Here is an 18,277-nt window from a genome sequence, read left to right as displayed (position 1 = left end):
GCTCCAACTACCCCCCTGCCAGCCTGCTCGCCCCCACCTGTCCCTATACCATCTGCTCATCCCCAACTGCCCCCCTGCCAGCCTGCTCTCCCCCAACTGCCCTCCCCTCCTGGCCTGATCACCCCTAACCACCTCTTACCTCAGCCCTGCCACCATGGCTTTGTCAGGAAGGTTTCCCGGAAGGAGGTCTACCAGTCTAATTAGCATATAAACCTTTTATTAATATATATATATATATATATATATATATATATATATATATATATATTAAAGCATTTCCATATTTCCTGAAAGATTTACCATTAAATCATAAGTTATTCAAATGAAAAGACCAGAGAGTAGAGAGCATATCAGTTAAAACGCAATGAATAATGAGGACAGCTCATATTGCCGCCTCAAACCAATTCTCCATTCTCCCTCCACTAGTAAAATCAAGTACAGACACCAAATCAAATCTTCTTCCTCTTTCCACCACCTCAACAGAAGCTCTATTCAAACATGGTAGAATAAGCCTAGTTGTATTCATGATCTGAACACCCCTAATTCACTGTCCACATCTCTAGTCTTGACTTTTTCCCTGAAAACACATGTCAAGGTTCCACCTGCCTGTTAGGCAACACCATACAGATGTCCCAACACACTTTCAAAGTCCTCATGACCCAAACAAACATATCTCAGTTCCAAATCCAATGCTTCTCCTTGCTCCATGCTCCTGGGCTTTATTAATGCATCAACCACACAGTGAGCTCTGATGCAATCATTTAAGGCTCAGATGGAGCAAATTATCTCTCTAAGCCTGTTTCCTTTTCTGTAAAAACCATCAATGACCTATTTTAGATGGTTGTTAGGGGATTAAGTAAGAAAATGATAAAGTAAACACTTTATCAGATATTCCCCTTCCTCATACTGTGTATTTAAGCACTTCTCATGGCCTATCAACTCTGCCAACCAAATGTCTCTAAAATCTTTCCTCTATTTTCTATTTCTATCATCAAAGTCCTGGTCTCGACACTCAGCATTTCTAATTTAAACAATTGCAAAACTCTTGAACTAGTCACCTGTTCCCTTCTCTCTCTCTAAACCTGCTTTCCTATAAACTCCACAAGATAGGAGTATAGCAGGTCTTATTCCTTTTCCATTTTCCCCAAAACAAGCACAGTGCCTGGCAGAGAATATGTTGGCAATGCTGACTGACTCCCAATTCATCATCCAGACACAATGAAGCCATGCTCTAAGAAGAAGTTTAATCATCCTGCTGGCACGGCTCAGTGGTGGAGCATTGACCTATGAACCAGAAAGTCACGGTTCAATTCCCAGTCAAGGCACATGCCCTGTATGGGGGGAGGAGCAAGAGGCAGTTGATCAATGATTCACTCTTATCATTGATGTTTCTATCTCTCCTTCCCTCTCCCATCTTCTCTGAAATCAATAAAAAAAATATTTTTTAAATATTAAGTACAACCTCATTCCCTTGAGCATTGAAGGAAGTCCTCTGCATACTGACTCATGACCAGCTTATTCTCAAGGTCCCAAAATTCCTCTATTTCTCCCCCTAGAATCCAGTATAATATATCAATATGAAGGCACTAAGCCAAATAAGTAGCAAATAAAAAGTTTATTCAACATAGGCAGAAAATCATAAAATGCATTAATAATGATAAATAGTAAGTAAAGCATGCATATATTAAACAGAGAAAGAAAGTTATGGAAGAACCAAGAGATAACTAATTTTCAGTGTATATTAAGTATACATGAGGCACCTGGGTTCTAAATATTCATCATACACTAATCTACAAGATATAGTAAATATTCATGAGTACTCAATATTCATGAGGCCTTAATTCGGCCACTCATCCTTTGGTGATACACATTCTGGCCCCATGTGTCCTTTGCCCAAGAAACAAAGAAAAGTCTCTACTATTCAGCAGGTGTATTGGTGAGCTGCAGCTGTGGCCAGACCACTGTCCCTTCATCTCTCTGATGCACTATGTGCCATTATCCCAAGGTCCCTTCTGTCTTTGGTCCTTCTTGAACTTCCACTATGGTCTCCCAACCTAATTAGCAGGAAGGGATGATGCAGCAGAAAGAGACACATAGGACCATTTTTTATCCCAAGATTCAGGCAAGGTGGTCATTCCACTCACTTTTACCCTGTCCTAAGTGTGTGAACCTACTTCATCTCCTCCCCACTGGTTCTTGCTATGTATTTGAAATCATTTTAATGCATTATGTGACTGATGCATTTTAATTTGGCCCATGAGGCTTCTGCTCTGTGGTCTCTGGAAAGCCCATATGCATGCTTCTTGGAAGCCACCATTGCACCAAGGTAATATCCCACACTGTACTCTGGCTGCTTTGTTCAAGGAGCAGAAATGGAATCAGAGAGATCTATTAGGCAGCTATTCCGTTATTCTAATCAAGAAATAAGGTTATCCAGGGTTACAATGGTAGCAAAGGGGACAGAGAAACATGAACAGATTCAAGATATGTTTTGCTATTAATATTAGAATACAGAACAAAGATGGTGGGAGTAAACAGCAGGAAAAGTAAATGAAGTAGAGACAATAGTCAGAGAAGGCAATTTCAGAGCCTAAGCTATTAGAGATGGCAGTACTCAGAAAGACAAAGAGATAATAATACACCCAAGAATCATGGTTTGTCAGAGATTAAAGGGGCCTTGGAAGGTCATTGACACCAAACACCAAACTCACTTCTTATACCTCTACTAACTGTCAGTGAAAAATAACCCCTGACCTGCTCCCAGGACCATCCATCTGTACCAATGACCAAAACAAATATGTGACTCCCTTCTTCACCCAACCCTGACTATGCTCATCCAGAGCCATCCACTATAAGTTCTGGCAGCTCTCTTTCAGAAAAGTATTCCTTTTACTGAACTGGATACTGATCTATTAGAACCTGTCCTTGAGGATACAGAAAATTAGGTCACCCTTCCTCAACATGATATCCCTTTAGATTTCTGAAGACATTTATCAGGCACACCTAAGTATTCCCTTTAAAGATTTTTCCATTTCAATAATTTGCCTTATATACGACAATTTTCAGTTCTTTCCCCATCATGGTTGCTATACACTGAAGGCATACCGCACTCAGCATTGTCCCGCATGATTGACAAATAGCATAAACAAGAAATCAGCCACTTCCCTTATCTCTGCCATGCTTCTAATAATGCTTCTCATGTGGTCACATCACAGAGTTAACTCTTGTCTGGCAGAAGTGGAATATGGATAAAGATGACTGGTGTTCATAGGGTGAAAGAACAATAACCCTCTGTCAAATATCATCAAAGTCTATAGTTAACGGATATGAAGATGAAAGGGTGGTTGAAGCAAATGGCACTAAATTAAAGAAAAGAGTGAATACTGATCTGGAAGTGGCAGTAGAAAACAATCCTCTCTCTCCCATTGAGAGTGTTTGTTGTGAAGAAAGTAATATGATCATAGCAAAAAGACCAAAATATCTAAAGAAAAAAAGTCAGGCATGAGAGAGTTTGCTCATACTAGTATATCACCTGAAAGAATACAAGTATGTCACAGTAGAGTGAGAGAAGTGGCCAATGTTGAGGTAGGGGGCAAGAAATCTGATAAATCACCATTAGTAAATACAAGCTAATAGCATGTGTATATTCACCATTGCCAACAAGTTAAACACATAAGAAGTAGCATGTGGTCTTTTTTCTTTTTTCTTTTCTTTTCTTTTTCTTTTTTTTAATCCTCACCAAGGACATTTTTTCATTGATTTTTAGAGAGAGTGGAAGGGAGAGGAAGAAGACAGAAAGGAAGAAAGAAACATTGATGTGAGAGAGACACATCAATTGGTTGCTTCCTGCACTCACCCTGACCAGGACTGGAGAGCAAGCCTGAAATCAAGATACTTGCCCCGGACGGGAATTGAACCTGGGACCTTCAACACTCTATCTACTGAGCCAAACCAGCTAGGGCAGCATGGGGTCTTTTTAAAAAGCTACAGAAAGACAGTACATAAAGGCAGAAGTTTAAAAATAAAGAACTATAACTCTGCTTTAAATAGATACCTTGAGGCAGTCCACTATTTTTTATCTCTGGTTCATTCACTTGAATTGTGTCATCTTCAAGGTAGAAATAGATTTTATAGCGTCTAATTCTATAATCTTCTATCCTTTTATCATCCATTTCAGCTTCTTCATAGGCATCAAAAGATAATACCTGTTGGAATCATAATTAGAAACTAAGAAATAAAAAATTCAGCAAACTTAAAATCAATAAAGCTAACTTACTGTCCATATCCTTTCTGTTACTGTAAAGAAAAAAAAAGTTGAGGCTATTTTGCAAGAAGATATTCTACACATCAGCCATGATAATGAATATACAATCCAGATTTCAGTATATAAAGATTATTTTATATTTTCATCACCCTCTGGTTTTAAATGACATTAAAGCAATAAATCCATCATTCATCTCTACTATAAATATTGTAGAATTGTCTGTCTTTGTAATTTCACAGTGGGGTTCTATATGTATGTGTTTTAAACAAAGTAATGTTCTTTATCACAAGGTAAATATAAATTTTGTCATTTTTGTCCATTAAAAATAACACAAAACTACCTTGGTTCAAGGATAAAAATTATCCTGACTTTTGGTCCTGCTGATTGCTTGCCTTGAGAGCAATTCAAACAAGCATATCTGAAATCCTTCTAGTGTACCAGAGACCCTACCTTATACTTCTTCAGGAACCTCAAAGAACCCAGCTCAATGCCAGAACCAGTCTCATCTCACATTGTGTTGTGTTTGGGTAGGTGGAACACTCAGGTAGGAAAGGAAGATTATAAAGTAGTCAGTAAAAATCAGAGATAGTAAAAAATACCCTTGAATACCCTAACCACTGAAACTGTGCCTCGTTCAGTAATACAGCACAGCCCAACTTTCTCCCATGTTGAATGAAGCAAAGGTCTCTTGTTGAAGAGCAGTTGAAATAGCTTCCTTAGGCTTAGGTGCCATGTTGTATTGGGTGGGAGAGGATATTTAATGATTGGAATAATTATCAAATGGTGAGATGCTCACATACTGAGAAAAACATGGTAATTGAGGACAACTAAGAGAACAGTTGATTTATAATAGGCTACCATTTTAAGCTTTACCTAGGAACAGGCTACTTGAAAGCTCCATTTTAATATTTCCTTTGCTCCCTTTTTTTTTTTTTTACCAATTTTTATCATTAAAGTTGCAAAATTTAATTGTGCATACAGTATAACATCAGGGTAATTCAAAATAGACAATATGATAGATATGAGTGAGTTTGTTTGAGTGGCCAGATTATTATGATCTCTGAATGCATAATAATCTGGCCACTCAGTGTATATCCTATATAATAAAAGGCTAACATGTAAATTGTCCCCTCAACCAGGAGTTTGACCAAGAGGCAGGCCAGCCAACCACCCATGTCCCCTCCCCCTGGCCAGGCTGACCGGACCCCAGCCAGGCACAAATTCACACACTGGGCCTCTAATATATATATATATATATATATATATATATATATATATATATATATATATATATATATATATACACATACATACATACACTGAGTGGCCAGATTATTATGTGTTCAGAGATCATAATAATCTGGCCACTGAGTGTATATGCTTTGGGAGTGTTGAGTAAAATTCTATCAGAAGCCCACACTTTAGAAGAAGCTGATAAAATGCACCAGTAGTTTATCTCTGATCAAAACAGGAAGTTTTGTTAATTACCATAAAGGGTTATAGAAGTGAGTTTTAGTTAGTGAAATAATTATATTCAAAATGAAAAAATCAGTTACAAATATTGACTAGGCACTCTTTACCAGTTCAGGTTCTAAATATCTAGTAAGCCGAGAGATTTATATCCTTCAAATGGCACCTTTGGCTTCATTCCAAGATGGTCCCATGTTCAGCTGCTTTCTTGGGGAATTCATCTAGCCTGATTCCATTTAGATGTTAGCTAAACTCACGACTATAATATTGTATTTATGTTGAGAGAATATTTCTGATAAGATGCTCTTGGATGGATACATGGTTTCTTTCTGAGGTTATTAAAATGTCTTAGAACTATGCCCTACCCAGTTTTGCTCAGTGGATGGAGCTTTGCCCTGCAGACTGAAGAGTTCCAGGTTGGATTCCAAGTCAATGCACATGCCCCGGTTGCCAGCTCAATCCCAAGGAGGAGACGTGCAGGAGGCAGCCAACCAATGATTCTCTCTCATCATTGATGTTTCTATCTTTCCCTCTCCCTCCTCTCTGAAATCAATAAAAATATATTTTAAAAAATAAATAGAATAAAATGTCTTGGAACTGAAAAGAAGTGATGGTTGTACAACACTGTGGCTATCCTAGATGTCACTGAATTGAACACTTTATAGTGACTAATGTTTTATTTATGTTATATAATTTTTACCTCAATTTGGGGACAGGCAGGTGGGGGTATGCTATAAGGAATCAATGGGAGAAAAAAGGGAACATATGTAGTACTTTCAAATATAAATATTTTAAATAAATAAAAATTAAAAATTATATTGAACACCAAACTGTGCTGGACATGTTAAAATTGTGAATTTTATGTTGTATGAATTATATCTCAGTAAGAAAAAGTAGGAGAAGATGTTGCTGGAACACCTAAAAGGACAACAGAGCTGGGGTTTTATTGAGCTTTCAGTAAAGGTAGCCAGGGAGAACAAAAATGTACCCTCCCCCAAACCCCGAATGTGCCACTTTGGCAAGTGAGTTATTCCAAGCTGAAAACAATAGGGGCCCAACAGATTCAGGAAGAACTTTTACTTCCCACTTAACTACGTAAAAGAATTTAGATAGGGACCCTGTACCAGGAAGAGAGCTATTATCAGAGAAAACTTTTTAAATCAGAAAGACTTATCTGCATGGCATGGCAAACATCTGATTACCAAGTTGCTCTGCCCAACTTCCTGTGAATTGTTCCACTCTCCTTTGAAGCCCCAGAGCCCTACGATCTTCTCCTTAGCTCAAGATGTATGTAAGCCTCAATTTCCTGACTACCAGGAAGTCTCACATTTTTATGAGGCTGCCATATGTACAAAATTTATTTTCTTCTTGTTAGTCTATCTTAAATCAGTTTAATTACTAGGCTAGCCAAAGATCCTAGAAGGAAGAAGGGAAAAGTTTTCCATCCCTACAGTAGAATTCAATCTGAAATTTATCTTTTGGTAATTGGGTCAGAAAGTGTAGAGAAAATATTCATAGCTCTCACCTACTTCTATGTATTGGATATATGTTTATTAATGACCTGAAATGTAGTTGTCCTATATAATAAAAGGCTAATACTCAAATAGACCTAACAGTGGAACAACTGGTCACTCAAATGTGCACTGACCACCAGGGGGCACACGCAGAACATAGCCAGCATCAGCTGCAACAAGATGGTGGAGCAGGTGAGCAGGGGCGTCAAACAAAGACATGGTGCTGGTTGCTGTCATCAGGGAGAGCCTCTGATGGTTATTGAAAATTCTTTACACCCATGCACCACGGTCCTGCCTGGCACTCACACCTGCTACTGGCACTGGCCCCACTCAGACCTGCTGCAGGCACCCAGCACCAGCCCCAATTGCTTGGCACTGTAAGTAGGTGTGAGTGGCAGCTGCCTGCCCTGATCACTCCTCAGGACTTCTCTACCTCCCCCTGCTCCTGAGGGGCGATCGAGGCCAGCAGCTGCCTCTTGCACCTGCTGCTAGCAATGGCCCTGCTCGCACCCACTGCCAGTGCCAGAACTGCTGCTCGAACCCACTGCGAGCACCAGCCCCACTTGCACCTTACCTGACACCAGAGCCACTGCTTGCACCTGCTAATGGCGCTGGCCTCAATCGCTCCACAACGTCAGTGGGTGCGAGTGGGACTGGTGCTGTCAGTGTGTGGGAGTGGCAGCGGGAGCAGGGCTGCCAGCAGGGGGACTGGGGCCTTGGCAGGAGGCACTGAATGGGGGCACAGAGAATGGGCCAAGACCCACCCCTGTGCCCACTGCAGCCCACAGTTCCTTCCAAGTTGCACGAATTCATGCACTTGGCCCCTAGTGAATGTATATTTATGAATGATATACTGATATATATTTATGATATATATTTATGAATGACCAAACTGATATATATTGATAAATGGCCAAACTGGCATAGATCAACTGAAACACTGTCATGTATGTAATCATTAAATATTCATCAATCTAATGATGAATTAAAAGTGAGTAAAAGATGCCAAATGGAAACAAACAGAAAAAATACATCATTTTAGACTGTGCTTCCATATTTCTAGGAGATGGATATACTGATAGTTCATGTTCTGGTCCCCTGAGAATACAAGGCTGCAGAACTCCACCATGAAAGTGAAGGGGAGCACAATGTGTCACCTCAAAATATGCCTATTTGGCATAAGGATTATTATAGAGTGGTTATTTTTAAGAAACCGTAGACACAGGGGAAACTGAGTAAAAGTTACCCTTTTGTAAGAAACATTTACATGTATAAGGAAAATCTCCATGCGCAAGGGTGTTCTCTCTGTAACAAATCTACACAACAACCTTACCCTCGCTTACTGTGCCTTTCCAGATAACCTCCTCTAACTGGCCTTCCCCTTCCCAACACACCTTGTGTTTTTAGCTAGAGGTGATGTTTAAGGTGTTGGTTTGCACCATTACTGGGAGTTCCAGTTCTCCCATGTATAAAGGTGGCAGCCATTGCTGACAGAGGCCTTTGATGCCCTCTGCATTTCAGGAAAAGACACAGACTGAGATTTCAAGCTCCTCTACTATCCCCATGCATGCTCACACCCTCTGAGTCAACCACTGCAAGGATGTTCCTGGTTTTGTCTTTTCACCAATGAACTGAGACCTGCCCCAACTTGCATAAAACGGACCAAATTAGGAACTTGGGCAGAACCTTTCTCTATAAAAGGTGGCCACCCTTTTGTTTCAGTGGAAAACAAATTAGGTTGCTACCTGAATCTATGTCTCCCAGCTATAGCTCTTTTGTTCAAATAAATGCTTTCTTTTATTTATTACACCATAAAACTAATTTTGGTTTACATAATAAATGTGCTGAGAATAAATTGATAAATTCAAGTATTAATTCTAATAAAATTTTTAATTATATTTTTATTGATTTCAGAGAGAAAAGGAAAAGGAGAGAGACATAGACACATCAATGATGAGAGAGAATCATTGATCCCCTGTCTCCTACACACCCCACACTGGGGATTGAGCCCACAACCACTAAGCCATGCCGGCTGGGCTAAAATGTTTTAAATGCACCAACATATAAGATACAGGCAAACCTATAAATCTTGGGTAAATTATTTGATTTAGATTATTACATAAGAGAACTTAGAGTTAAAGAGAGTTAACTTAGCCCAGCCAGCGTGGCTCAGTGGTTGAGCATTGACCAATGAAGCAGGAGTTCACTGCTCGATTCCTGGTCAGGCACATGTCGGGGTTGCGAGCTCAATCCCCAGTGATTCTTTCTCATCACTGATGTTTCTGTCTCTCTCTCCATCTCCCTTCCTCTCTGAAATCAATATAAATATATATTTTTTAAAGAAAGTTAACTTAGTTAAATGTGCTAACAGCAATTCTCAACATTGACTTCACATTAGGAAATTAAAAAAATAAAAGAGCAGAATCTTGGGGTGGGTAAGAGTGGCATTGGTATATTTTTAAAGTTCCCTAAGTAATTCTGAAATTCAGTCAGAGTTTTTTGAACCAGTGACCAATGAACTGAACAAAAATTTTTGAAAGTGCAAAAATGTGTCATAAGAAAAACAAGCAGAAAGCAAAAAGGATAAAAGCAAAAGTAGATGAATTTGAAAGAAGAAAAACAAATGCAACAAATAAAATCAAGTTCTTTAAGTAAATGAAATAGATCAAGAAAAAATATAAATAATGAAATAGTACATGACATAGAGATGCAATAAATTATAATCTTATTATGATAAATTATACAAGCTTTTATGAAAGATAAATTTAAAGCCACAATTAAAGAGATATTTCTGTAAGAACTGTGAATTACCAAAACACATGAATAAATAACCAAATAAAAAGTGAAAAAATTACCCAAATAATTGCCCCAACAAAGGCTCCAACCAATATGATTCACTAATGGATTCTTTCAAACTTTCAAGAAAAATAAAATTTCCACAACATTATATAACTCCCCCAGGATACCAAAAATAATAAGATAGCCGAAACCGGTTTGGCTCAGCGGTAGAGCCTCAGTCTGCGGACTGAAAGGTCCCAGGTTCGATTCCGGTCAAGGACATGTACCTTGGTTGCGGGCACATCCCCGGTAAGGGGTGTGCAGGAGGCAGCTGGTCGATGTTTCTCTCTCATCAACGTTTCTAGCTCTGTATCTCTCTCCCTTCCTCTCTGTAAAGAATCAATAAAATATATTTTAAAATAATAATAATAATAATACATGAAGGTGAATTGCAGTGCCTGATAGTCTTACCATTAAAAAAAAAAAAAAGAAAAGAAACTGTGCAGCAATAATTCTCACCCAGGCTGCACATTAGAATCACCTGCAGGGCTTTCTAAACTGATGCTTGGAACACACACACACACACACACACACACACACACACAGAATGAAATCAGAATTTCTGAGTGTGCCCAGGAATCAGTGATTTTTAAAGTTCCCCAGATGATTGCAATGTGCAAGCTAATGTTGAGAACTATTGCTCCAGAGCAATTTCACTACTTATGATTTACAAAGCAAAGATTCTAACTAAAATACAAGCAAACAGAATTAAAATCCATAAGTTACAAGCCATCCCCAGACACAAAAAGCAGCATTTTCCTCACAGATTTAAAAACTGTTTACAAATTAATAAAATAAGGGCAAATATAGGAGTGTGTTGATAAATAAAAGGAAAATATTCACTCTAAGAAATTATCGGGTAACTGCAAATTAAAATAACAGTGAGTCCCTGGTTTTGTTTGTTTCTTCTATTAAATGCAACTGGTAGGGTTACTGGATGGGGTGTTAAATTATTGCAATTCTTATGGGACCACGCGGTGCTATGAAGAGACATTTTAAAATTCCTATACTTCTCAGGAACTTTATTTCTGGGCATATAGCCCAAAGAAGAAAAGCAAAATATGGAGAAATATGTGCAAAAATGTTCTTTGCAGCATTTACTTTTGTTAGAGAGAAAAAAGTAGAGTGAGGAAACTTAAAGGGTTAACCAAAATGAAGCGTCTAGTGAATTATGGCACATCTATGTACTCTTGAATTATGAGGAAAGCACTAGAATGATGGTTTAAAAAAAAACTATGCAACAATACGAAAAATATTTAGGTTATATAGAAATGTTGAATGAAAAAAAAAAACAGGATTGAAAATGGTAGCATACTGGATTTGAAAGCACGTATATTTAAAGTATGTTTTAAAAGCTGTAACTATGTTTTTGTTTTTTGTTTTATTTCTTTATTGATTAACTATGCTTTTTGAAAAGAACATTTTGGGGGAAGGGAACGGAAGGCAAACAATGTCGGCAGCTGTAGGGGTACACTGACCTGAGGGGAGTCGGAAGGGTTCCTTGCAAATCACTCCCTGCCATACCCTCCCCCAACCCCACTCCTGCCCTGACTCCCCCCACTTCCGCCCTGACTCCCCCAATTCTTCCCTATGCCGGCCACCGTCCCCCTTGGTTGAAGTGAGTACTTCCGGTGGAAAGGACTTGTGGGAAGGGTGAGCTGTACTCTACTCTTTCACCCCTCCCTTCGGGAACTAGATTTGGCAATGTCCTCCTTCACAACATTGGTGGCTTAAACCTCTAAGGCTAGTTTAAGAGAGCTCTGAGTGTGGTCTGTAAGGCACCTTGGAGTCTTTTCAAGGGCTTCAACATTTCAGAAAGGTCTTCTATTGAATATTTCAAACCACATGGAGCTTTAGACCCCCCCCCCTCCACACCCCCATCCCCTACCGGAAGTGCCTTAATGTCCTGGAAGTGCTTTGATACACCGGAAGAAGAAGGTTCTTAGTCACCTCAGAAGCACATCCTGGGCTTGGGCGCCATACTGAGCCTTCGGTGAATCCGCCTTGAGGCTTCTTCCTCGCGGTAAATCACAAACTCAGTGTGAGGCCTTTGATATTTCTGAAACACTGAGAACTGTGATGGGCTGGTGAAAGACAGCGGACCCATCCGTATCCATTGGACAGGTGCAAAGTCAAGCACCACAGGAACGCCTCAGAGGTAGGGTCCCCCGGCAAACGCAAATGACTGGGATCCCAGTGAAGTGGCCCCTCCGGCTGGCCACCTCATAGCTCTACCTCCCATTCAGGAGAGTCTAGCAGTCCTGGGTGTCTGAAAGCCCGAAGGAAAACCTTGTGGCCTTCAAGCCGAGGTTTTTCCAGAGGCTCAGCCTGCCAGGGAAATTCCTCCTATTCCTCAGGCCCAGATGTGGGTGGAGCAGCCTCCAAAGACTGCCTAATTCGGAGCGCTTCGGGTTCCTTTTGTCTGGAACCCCCCTGCCTCCCCCCCCCCCCCCGCCCCCCCCATAAAGTGCTACGCGCTCTGCCTGGCCGGTGCCTTTCTAAGAAAAATGGCTTCTGGAGACGATGCCTACAACTTTAAAGCTAATTCCAAATACAGTTCCTATAAGTCTATGAGCTCTGAATTTGAAGCCAAAGATGAGAGTCAAAATGGTAACCATGAGCAGCCAAGCAAGTCTTGGAGAAAGTGCGATGGACAGCAAAACCAAGGCTCTTCGATGACCTATGGGTTAGCTATCCAGAGCACCTTGGTAAAACCAATGCCAAAAGAAGAGGGAGAGGCTGCCACTGGTACCACACCGAACACTAGAGAGCATCCCAATCCTGGTGAAAGACCAGCTAGTGCTATCACCTCTGTTCCTCAGAAAAAGCACATGTCAGGGCCAGAGGTCAAGGAAAAGATGGTGATAAATGTCAGCAACTTGCATGATAGACAAGTATTTATATATCCTCAGGAGCAATCCGGTGAGAAGCCTTGTAGTGACTCCAGATTAGTCTTTTTTGAAAAAGGCTCTACAGCCTTCAAATTTCTGAGCAAAAGTGACTCTCGTTCAGAAATCCAAAAGCACACTGAAAGGGATGCAATGATTAAGCACCCCTCTTCAGAAAGGGCCTGCTCTCAGGTGGATGACATTTCAATAGTCAGATTCTCTCAGATGGGGCGAGGCTCACTGGGGCGAGGCTCACTGGGAAGGGGCTCATTGGGGCCAGGCTCACTGGGGCCAGGCTCACTGGGGCGAGGCTCACTGGGGCGAGGCTCAGTGGGGCGAGGCTCAGTGGGGCCAGGCTCACTGGGGCGAGGCTCAGTGGGGCCAGGCTCAGTGGGGCGAGGCTCACTGAGTCCCTCAAGAATTTCAAAGTCTTCCTCCTTCACCACTCACCTTGCCATATACCAGCCTCCTTTGAACAGTGGCCCTTTACTTAACTATGCCTGTTACTGGCCCTGCATTCCAAAGCCTTCTCACTATCCCTCCATGGGCGACAGCAGCAATAATACAGCCCAGGCTGGGAACAGCAGCTTGGGCTACATAAGAAATTACTGCTCCAGCCCTGCAGTGTGCTCCCAAAACTTGTCCAGAGACCCGCAGGCAGCAGGGCAAGGTTACACCCAGAATGCTTGTTCATGTCATTTCTCCAGAAGTTCAGAAGCCATGGTAAGGGAGAAAGGAGCATTCCAAGAGCAGACAGTAGCACGTTCTGGGGGAAGGAATGCATCCAGTTCCCTGTCAAGGAGCCACTGGGAGCAGACCCTAAAGGAGGGTTTCATTGACACCCATTGCCACTTGGACATGCTATATTTCAAGTTGTCTTTCAAAGGGACCTTTGCCAAGTTCCGACAAATATATAGCCATTCCTTCCCTAAGTCATTTCAGGGCTGCATCTCTAATTTCTGTGATCCTCGCACAATGAAGGATGGCCTGTGGGAGATGCTGTTGAGTGAGGATCTGGTTTGGGGAGCCTTTGGTTGTCACCCCCATTTTGCCCGTTACTACAATGACTATCAGGAAAGAAATATTCTGCAAGGCTTGCGGCATCCCAAGGCTGTGGCTTTTGGGGAAATGGGCTTGGATTACTCTTATAAGTGCACCACGCCCATCCCACAGCAGCACAAGGTATTCGAGAGGCAGCTGCAGCTGGCTGTGTCCCTCAAGAAGCCCTTGGTGATCCACTGCCGAGATGCTGACAACGACCTGCTGACCATCATGAAAAAGCGTGTGCCTCAGGACTACGTGATCCATAGGCATTGCTTCACTAGCAGTTACCCGGTCATTGAGCCCCTTTTGGAGTACTTCCCCAACATGTCTGTGGGCTTCACAGCAGTCCTGACCTACCCTTCGGCCTGGCAGGCCCGGGATGCTCTGAGAAAGATCCCACTGGAGAGAGTTCTTGTGGAAACCGATGCACCCTACTTCCTTCCTCGTGGGATTCCCAAAGGCTTTTGCCAGTACTCTAATCCAGGCATGGCCCTGCACACAATTCAAGAGATGGCCATAATCAAAGAACAGCCACTCTACCGCACCTTAGCCACCTTGCGTGAGAATGCTGTTCGCCTCTACAATCTTTAAGCAGAGAGAGCACTGTCAGGAGTCTTCTAAAAAAAAAAGGAGACCAACCAATTGACAGCATAGACTTGATTTGAATTCTTCCTGTATCCCAGCTCAAGGATGTGTTCAGCAAACCCATTGGCTCAGAAAAAAACAGGACATGATGGTTTTCCTTAAAACCTCTTCAGAAGACTTCTGCTTCTGACTGGTAGGATGCAGTACAATGGGATGGGAGGAGGACTAAGGGGATCTCCCCTTGGTTTTATTAAGGTTTTTCCTCCCAGCCAGACTGTGCCAGCATAATCATTAAGGAAGAAGAATTCCTATGACTTTGCTAATCCAAATTCCTGTTCTCTGCAGCCAGGGTTTTTGAGCAGTTGGTGAATAAAATTACCTTCTTGTAAGAAAGCAAGGAATGTTAAAATTTGAAAGTGAGCTGGGTGATCTGTTCTGTTTATTCTGTAAATTTACTTTATAGGAATTCTATAATCCATATGGTTGGTTGTTACTTTCATAAATTCAGTGACTGTTCAACTTTCAATCTCTTGTTTCTAAAGATAAACCAGCAATAGCATTTCGTCTAACAGGAAATTGATTTAGATGAAAATTGGTTAATAGTCATGATGTGCCAAGGTACGGGGGGAGGAGAGGCTGTGGAGGAACTTGGAATGATGGGGGCCAAACTGGTTTTGAACCTGAACCGAACTCCCAAAAGTTGTATTAACTCCAGGTCTCTGCTGGAAACCAGTACATAATAGCAACTGTTTATTCAAGTTGCTCTGATTCTTAATGAGACCCAAATAGATATCTTTTGGTTCTCAGCACAAAAGCCTCCTCTACCGAGAAGCCCTCCCTGACTACCTCTCACTTGAGAGGAAAAAATCCTTGGCTTATAGTTTTGATTGAATTATAGCACTTAACACTGAGACTGTGTTGTTAGTTTATGTGTTCATTGGTTATTTTCCCCATTAGGTTGTAAGTATACAAGCTTGTCAGTCTTGTTCACACTGTCAGTCTTGTTCACACTGTACATATATACCTGATGTGAGAATAGTGCCTAGAACAGAGCAGGCAGTAAGCAAAGATTTCTTGAATTAACACGTGACTGACTAACAGATTCATTGAACACCTGAGAGTTAATGACAATATTTGGACGAAGGGGCCGATATTAGAAAGAGAATACAGAAATAAACCATCATCTTTCTGGCACCCTTCTTTCATTCAAAAGGCAAGGCGATGACTAAAGGCCACCTATGTTCTCACTACATAAGATCCACGGAGAACTACATGTCATTTATCTGGTCCTAACCAAATGACATTACCAAGTGGCATTTAAAAAATGGTCTGAATAAATGGCTGCCTGTATAAGGACACATTCAACAAGATAAGGAGTATATATACATGAGGTCATTTTCATTTCAAAAACCAAGATCTTTTGATACAGAGAAAGTACTTTGTATAGTACTTGGCGTGCCTACTCCATTCTGGGGGTATCAGGCAGCCAGGGAGCTAGAAATTCAATTTGCTGTTAGTGGTCCCAGGGCCATCAGTCAGCCTGAGTCACAAGGCAACTCAGGCCCATTAACAGGCTCTCTGACCCTTGGCAGTCCTTCCTCTGCCGGTCAATATTTTGCTTCACTTAAATGTTAGAAAGGCAGCTGTTCCTACCTTTAAAGCTAAAAAGGAACAAACTGCCCACTGTGTCTTGGGAGATGGGAGATAGAGGATTCTGGTTGTTGTTGTTTTTGTTTTGTTTTATTTCAGTTGGTATTTATTCATATATGACTTTAAATTAGTACTTATTGTAGATTTCTGAGACTATGAAAGAGCACTAAGTGGAAGAAAAAATAGTCCATACTCCTACTATTTAGACACAATCACTTTAACAACAGGAGTAGCTCTTCGGCAGTTTCTCTGATATTATTGAATAATTCCAGCATTGTTTTTGAGTCAGTTTTGCTCATAAATATTTACTATAATACTTACTTTACTTCATAATTAGCATGTTATACATGTTAGTGTTTCTATATTTGTGATTTAAATGGATACTTTGTGTATTTTTGATTACTTTTATGAACAAACAAGCTAGAAGTCTAATTCTGTTTGTTTTAAAGAATCAACTCTTAGACTTCTTGTTCAGATCTATTCTGTTTCCTGGTTTATAAAATTTTGCATTTAAGTTTGAGATTTTTTCCCCCTGCAATTCTCAGATGTCTGGGGGTTTTTGTGCTTTTTCTAATGGCTTAAATCTAATGTTTAGTTTATTTTTCATTGAGAGAGGGAACGAATAAAGCATTTAATGCCATAAATTTGCCTGTAATTGTAACTGCTGTAGCTATAGGAATTTTTATTTTAGCGAAGTTTACTTTCCCACTGTCAAAATAACGTATATGCATTATAAAGATGTGAAAATGTGCATAGAAAGAAGTGCAGGTATTTCTGCAACCCAAAACCCACTGCTTTGTTAATATATTTCTCATTGTGATTGTGATTATATAGCTATACCAAATTATACTTTTTAAAAATGCATATGCTTCACGCCCATACTTACTGAAGATTAATATTCTACAAAATCCCACCACCAATCTACATACAATGTTCATATTCTGGCATAGCTTTATTTATAGTCATTTGTAAAAATAGAGTTAAAAGTACAAAGTATATCTGTTTATTAAGTAGCATTAAAGAAAGAATATTTGCATGTCCTAGACAAAGATGATATAAAAAATTTTTCTCTTGTTACTTTTAATTTTGAAATATTTGCCAGTTGAAGTATTAATTCTAAAAGTCAATATATGTTCAAACTTACCTAAATACTTCTCCTTTTTATACCCTACCTTGCATTTGGGATTCATTGTATTAGTATTATTCTTTAACATTTATAGTGTTTATATTCTGTTTTGAACTTTAAATAAAATTTATTTGAAACTTATGTTTGCTTCCATTGTTTACCACTAATCCTTTTATTTCATGACTTTTCATGGCTAAACTGTTTAATTTGCTTTATAGTTGGCTAGAGTATATCTTTAAACAACTTTCTCAGGAAAAAATATGTAGATGGCATGTTTGTGAGAAACTATGTACCTGAAAACATATTTCTGTTGCCGAGTCTAGAATTTCTGGTTCACAAACATTTTCCCCTAAAAGTAATAGATACTGCTTCATTTGTGCTTCATTGTCTTCTGGCATTCATTATTTTAATTTTATTTTATTGTTTAAAGTATTACAAATAGCACATATGTCTCCTTTTTTCCCCATTGACCTTCCCCTGGCCTCTCCTACCCTCCCTTCCCCCTCAATTACGAGCCCTCACCCCCCCTCCCAGTATCTTGCATTCATTCATTAGGCTTATATTCAAGCATACAAGTCCTTTGGTGGATCGCTTAACTTCCCCCAGCCTTCCTGCTGTAGTTTGACAGTCTGTCCGATGCTTCTCTGCCTCTATATTTTAGTTCATCAGGTTATAATGTTCGTTATTCTCCACAAATGATTGAGATCATGTGGTATTTTTCTTTCATTGCCTGGCTTATTTCACTTAGCATAATGCTTTCCCGTTCCATCCATGCTGCTGCAAATCGTAAGAATTCCTTCTTTTATATAGCAACATAGTATTCCATTGTGTCAATGTACCATAGTTTTCTAATCCACTTATCTGCTGATGGGCATTTAGGCTGTTTCCAAATCTTAGC

General features: G+C 40.2%; 2 protein-coding genes across 2 annotated transcripts in view; one reads left to right on the top strand and one right to left on the bottom strand.

Moving 5' to 3' along the window:
• Positions 1-18,277, bottom strand: part of EFHC2 (EF-hand domain containing 2) — a 138,716-nt gene that overhangs the window by 91,098 nt on the left and 29,341 nt on the right. The window contains exon 3 of the mRNA XM_045570435.1: positions 4,055-4,205. Within this exon, the coding sequence (XP_045426391.1) occupies positions 4,055-4,205 (151 nt within the window). The remainder of the gene's footprint in view (positions 1-4,054; positions 4,206-18,277) is intronic.
• Positions 6,638-14,609, top strand: LOC118731699 (putative deoxyribonuclease TATDN2). Its single transcript, XM_036460447.1, has 4 exons — positions 6,638-6,756; positions 12,316-12,516; positions 12,572-13,209; positions 13,375-14,609. Exons 1-4 carry the CDS (start codon positions 6,638-6,640, stop codon positions 14,607-14,609), a joined length of 2,193 nt encoding a protein of 730 aa, XP_036316340.1.

Source organism: Pipistrellus kuhlii, unplaced genomic scaffold, assembly GCF_014108245.1.
Source record: "Pipistrellus kuhlii isolate mPipKuh1 unplaced genomic scaffold, mPipKuh1.p scaffold_m20_p_32, whole genome shotgun sequence".
NCBI lineage: Eukaryota > Metazoa > Chordata > Mammalia > Chiroptera > Vespertilionidae > Pipistrellus > Pipistrellus kuhlii.
The sequence above is the reverse complement of the archived record's forward strand: the minus strand, read 5'-3'. Positions and strand labels throughout refer to the sequence as shown.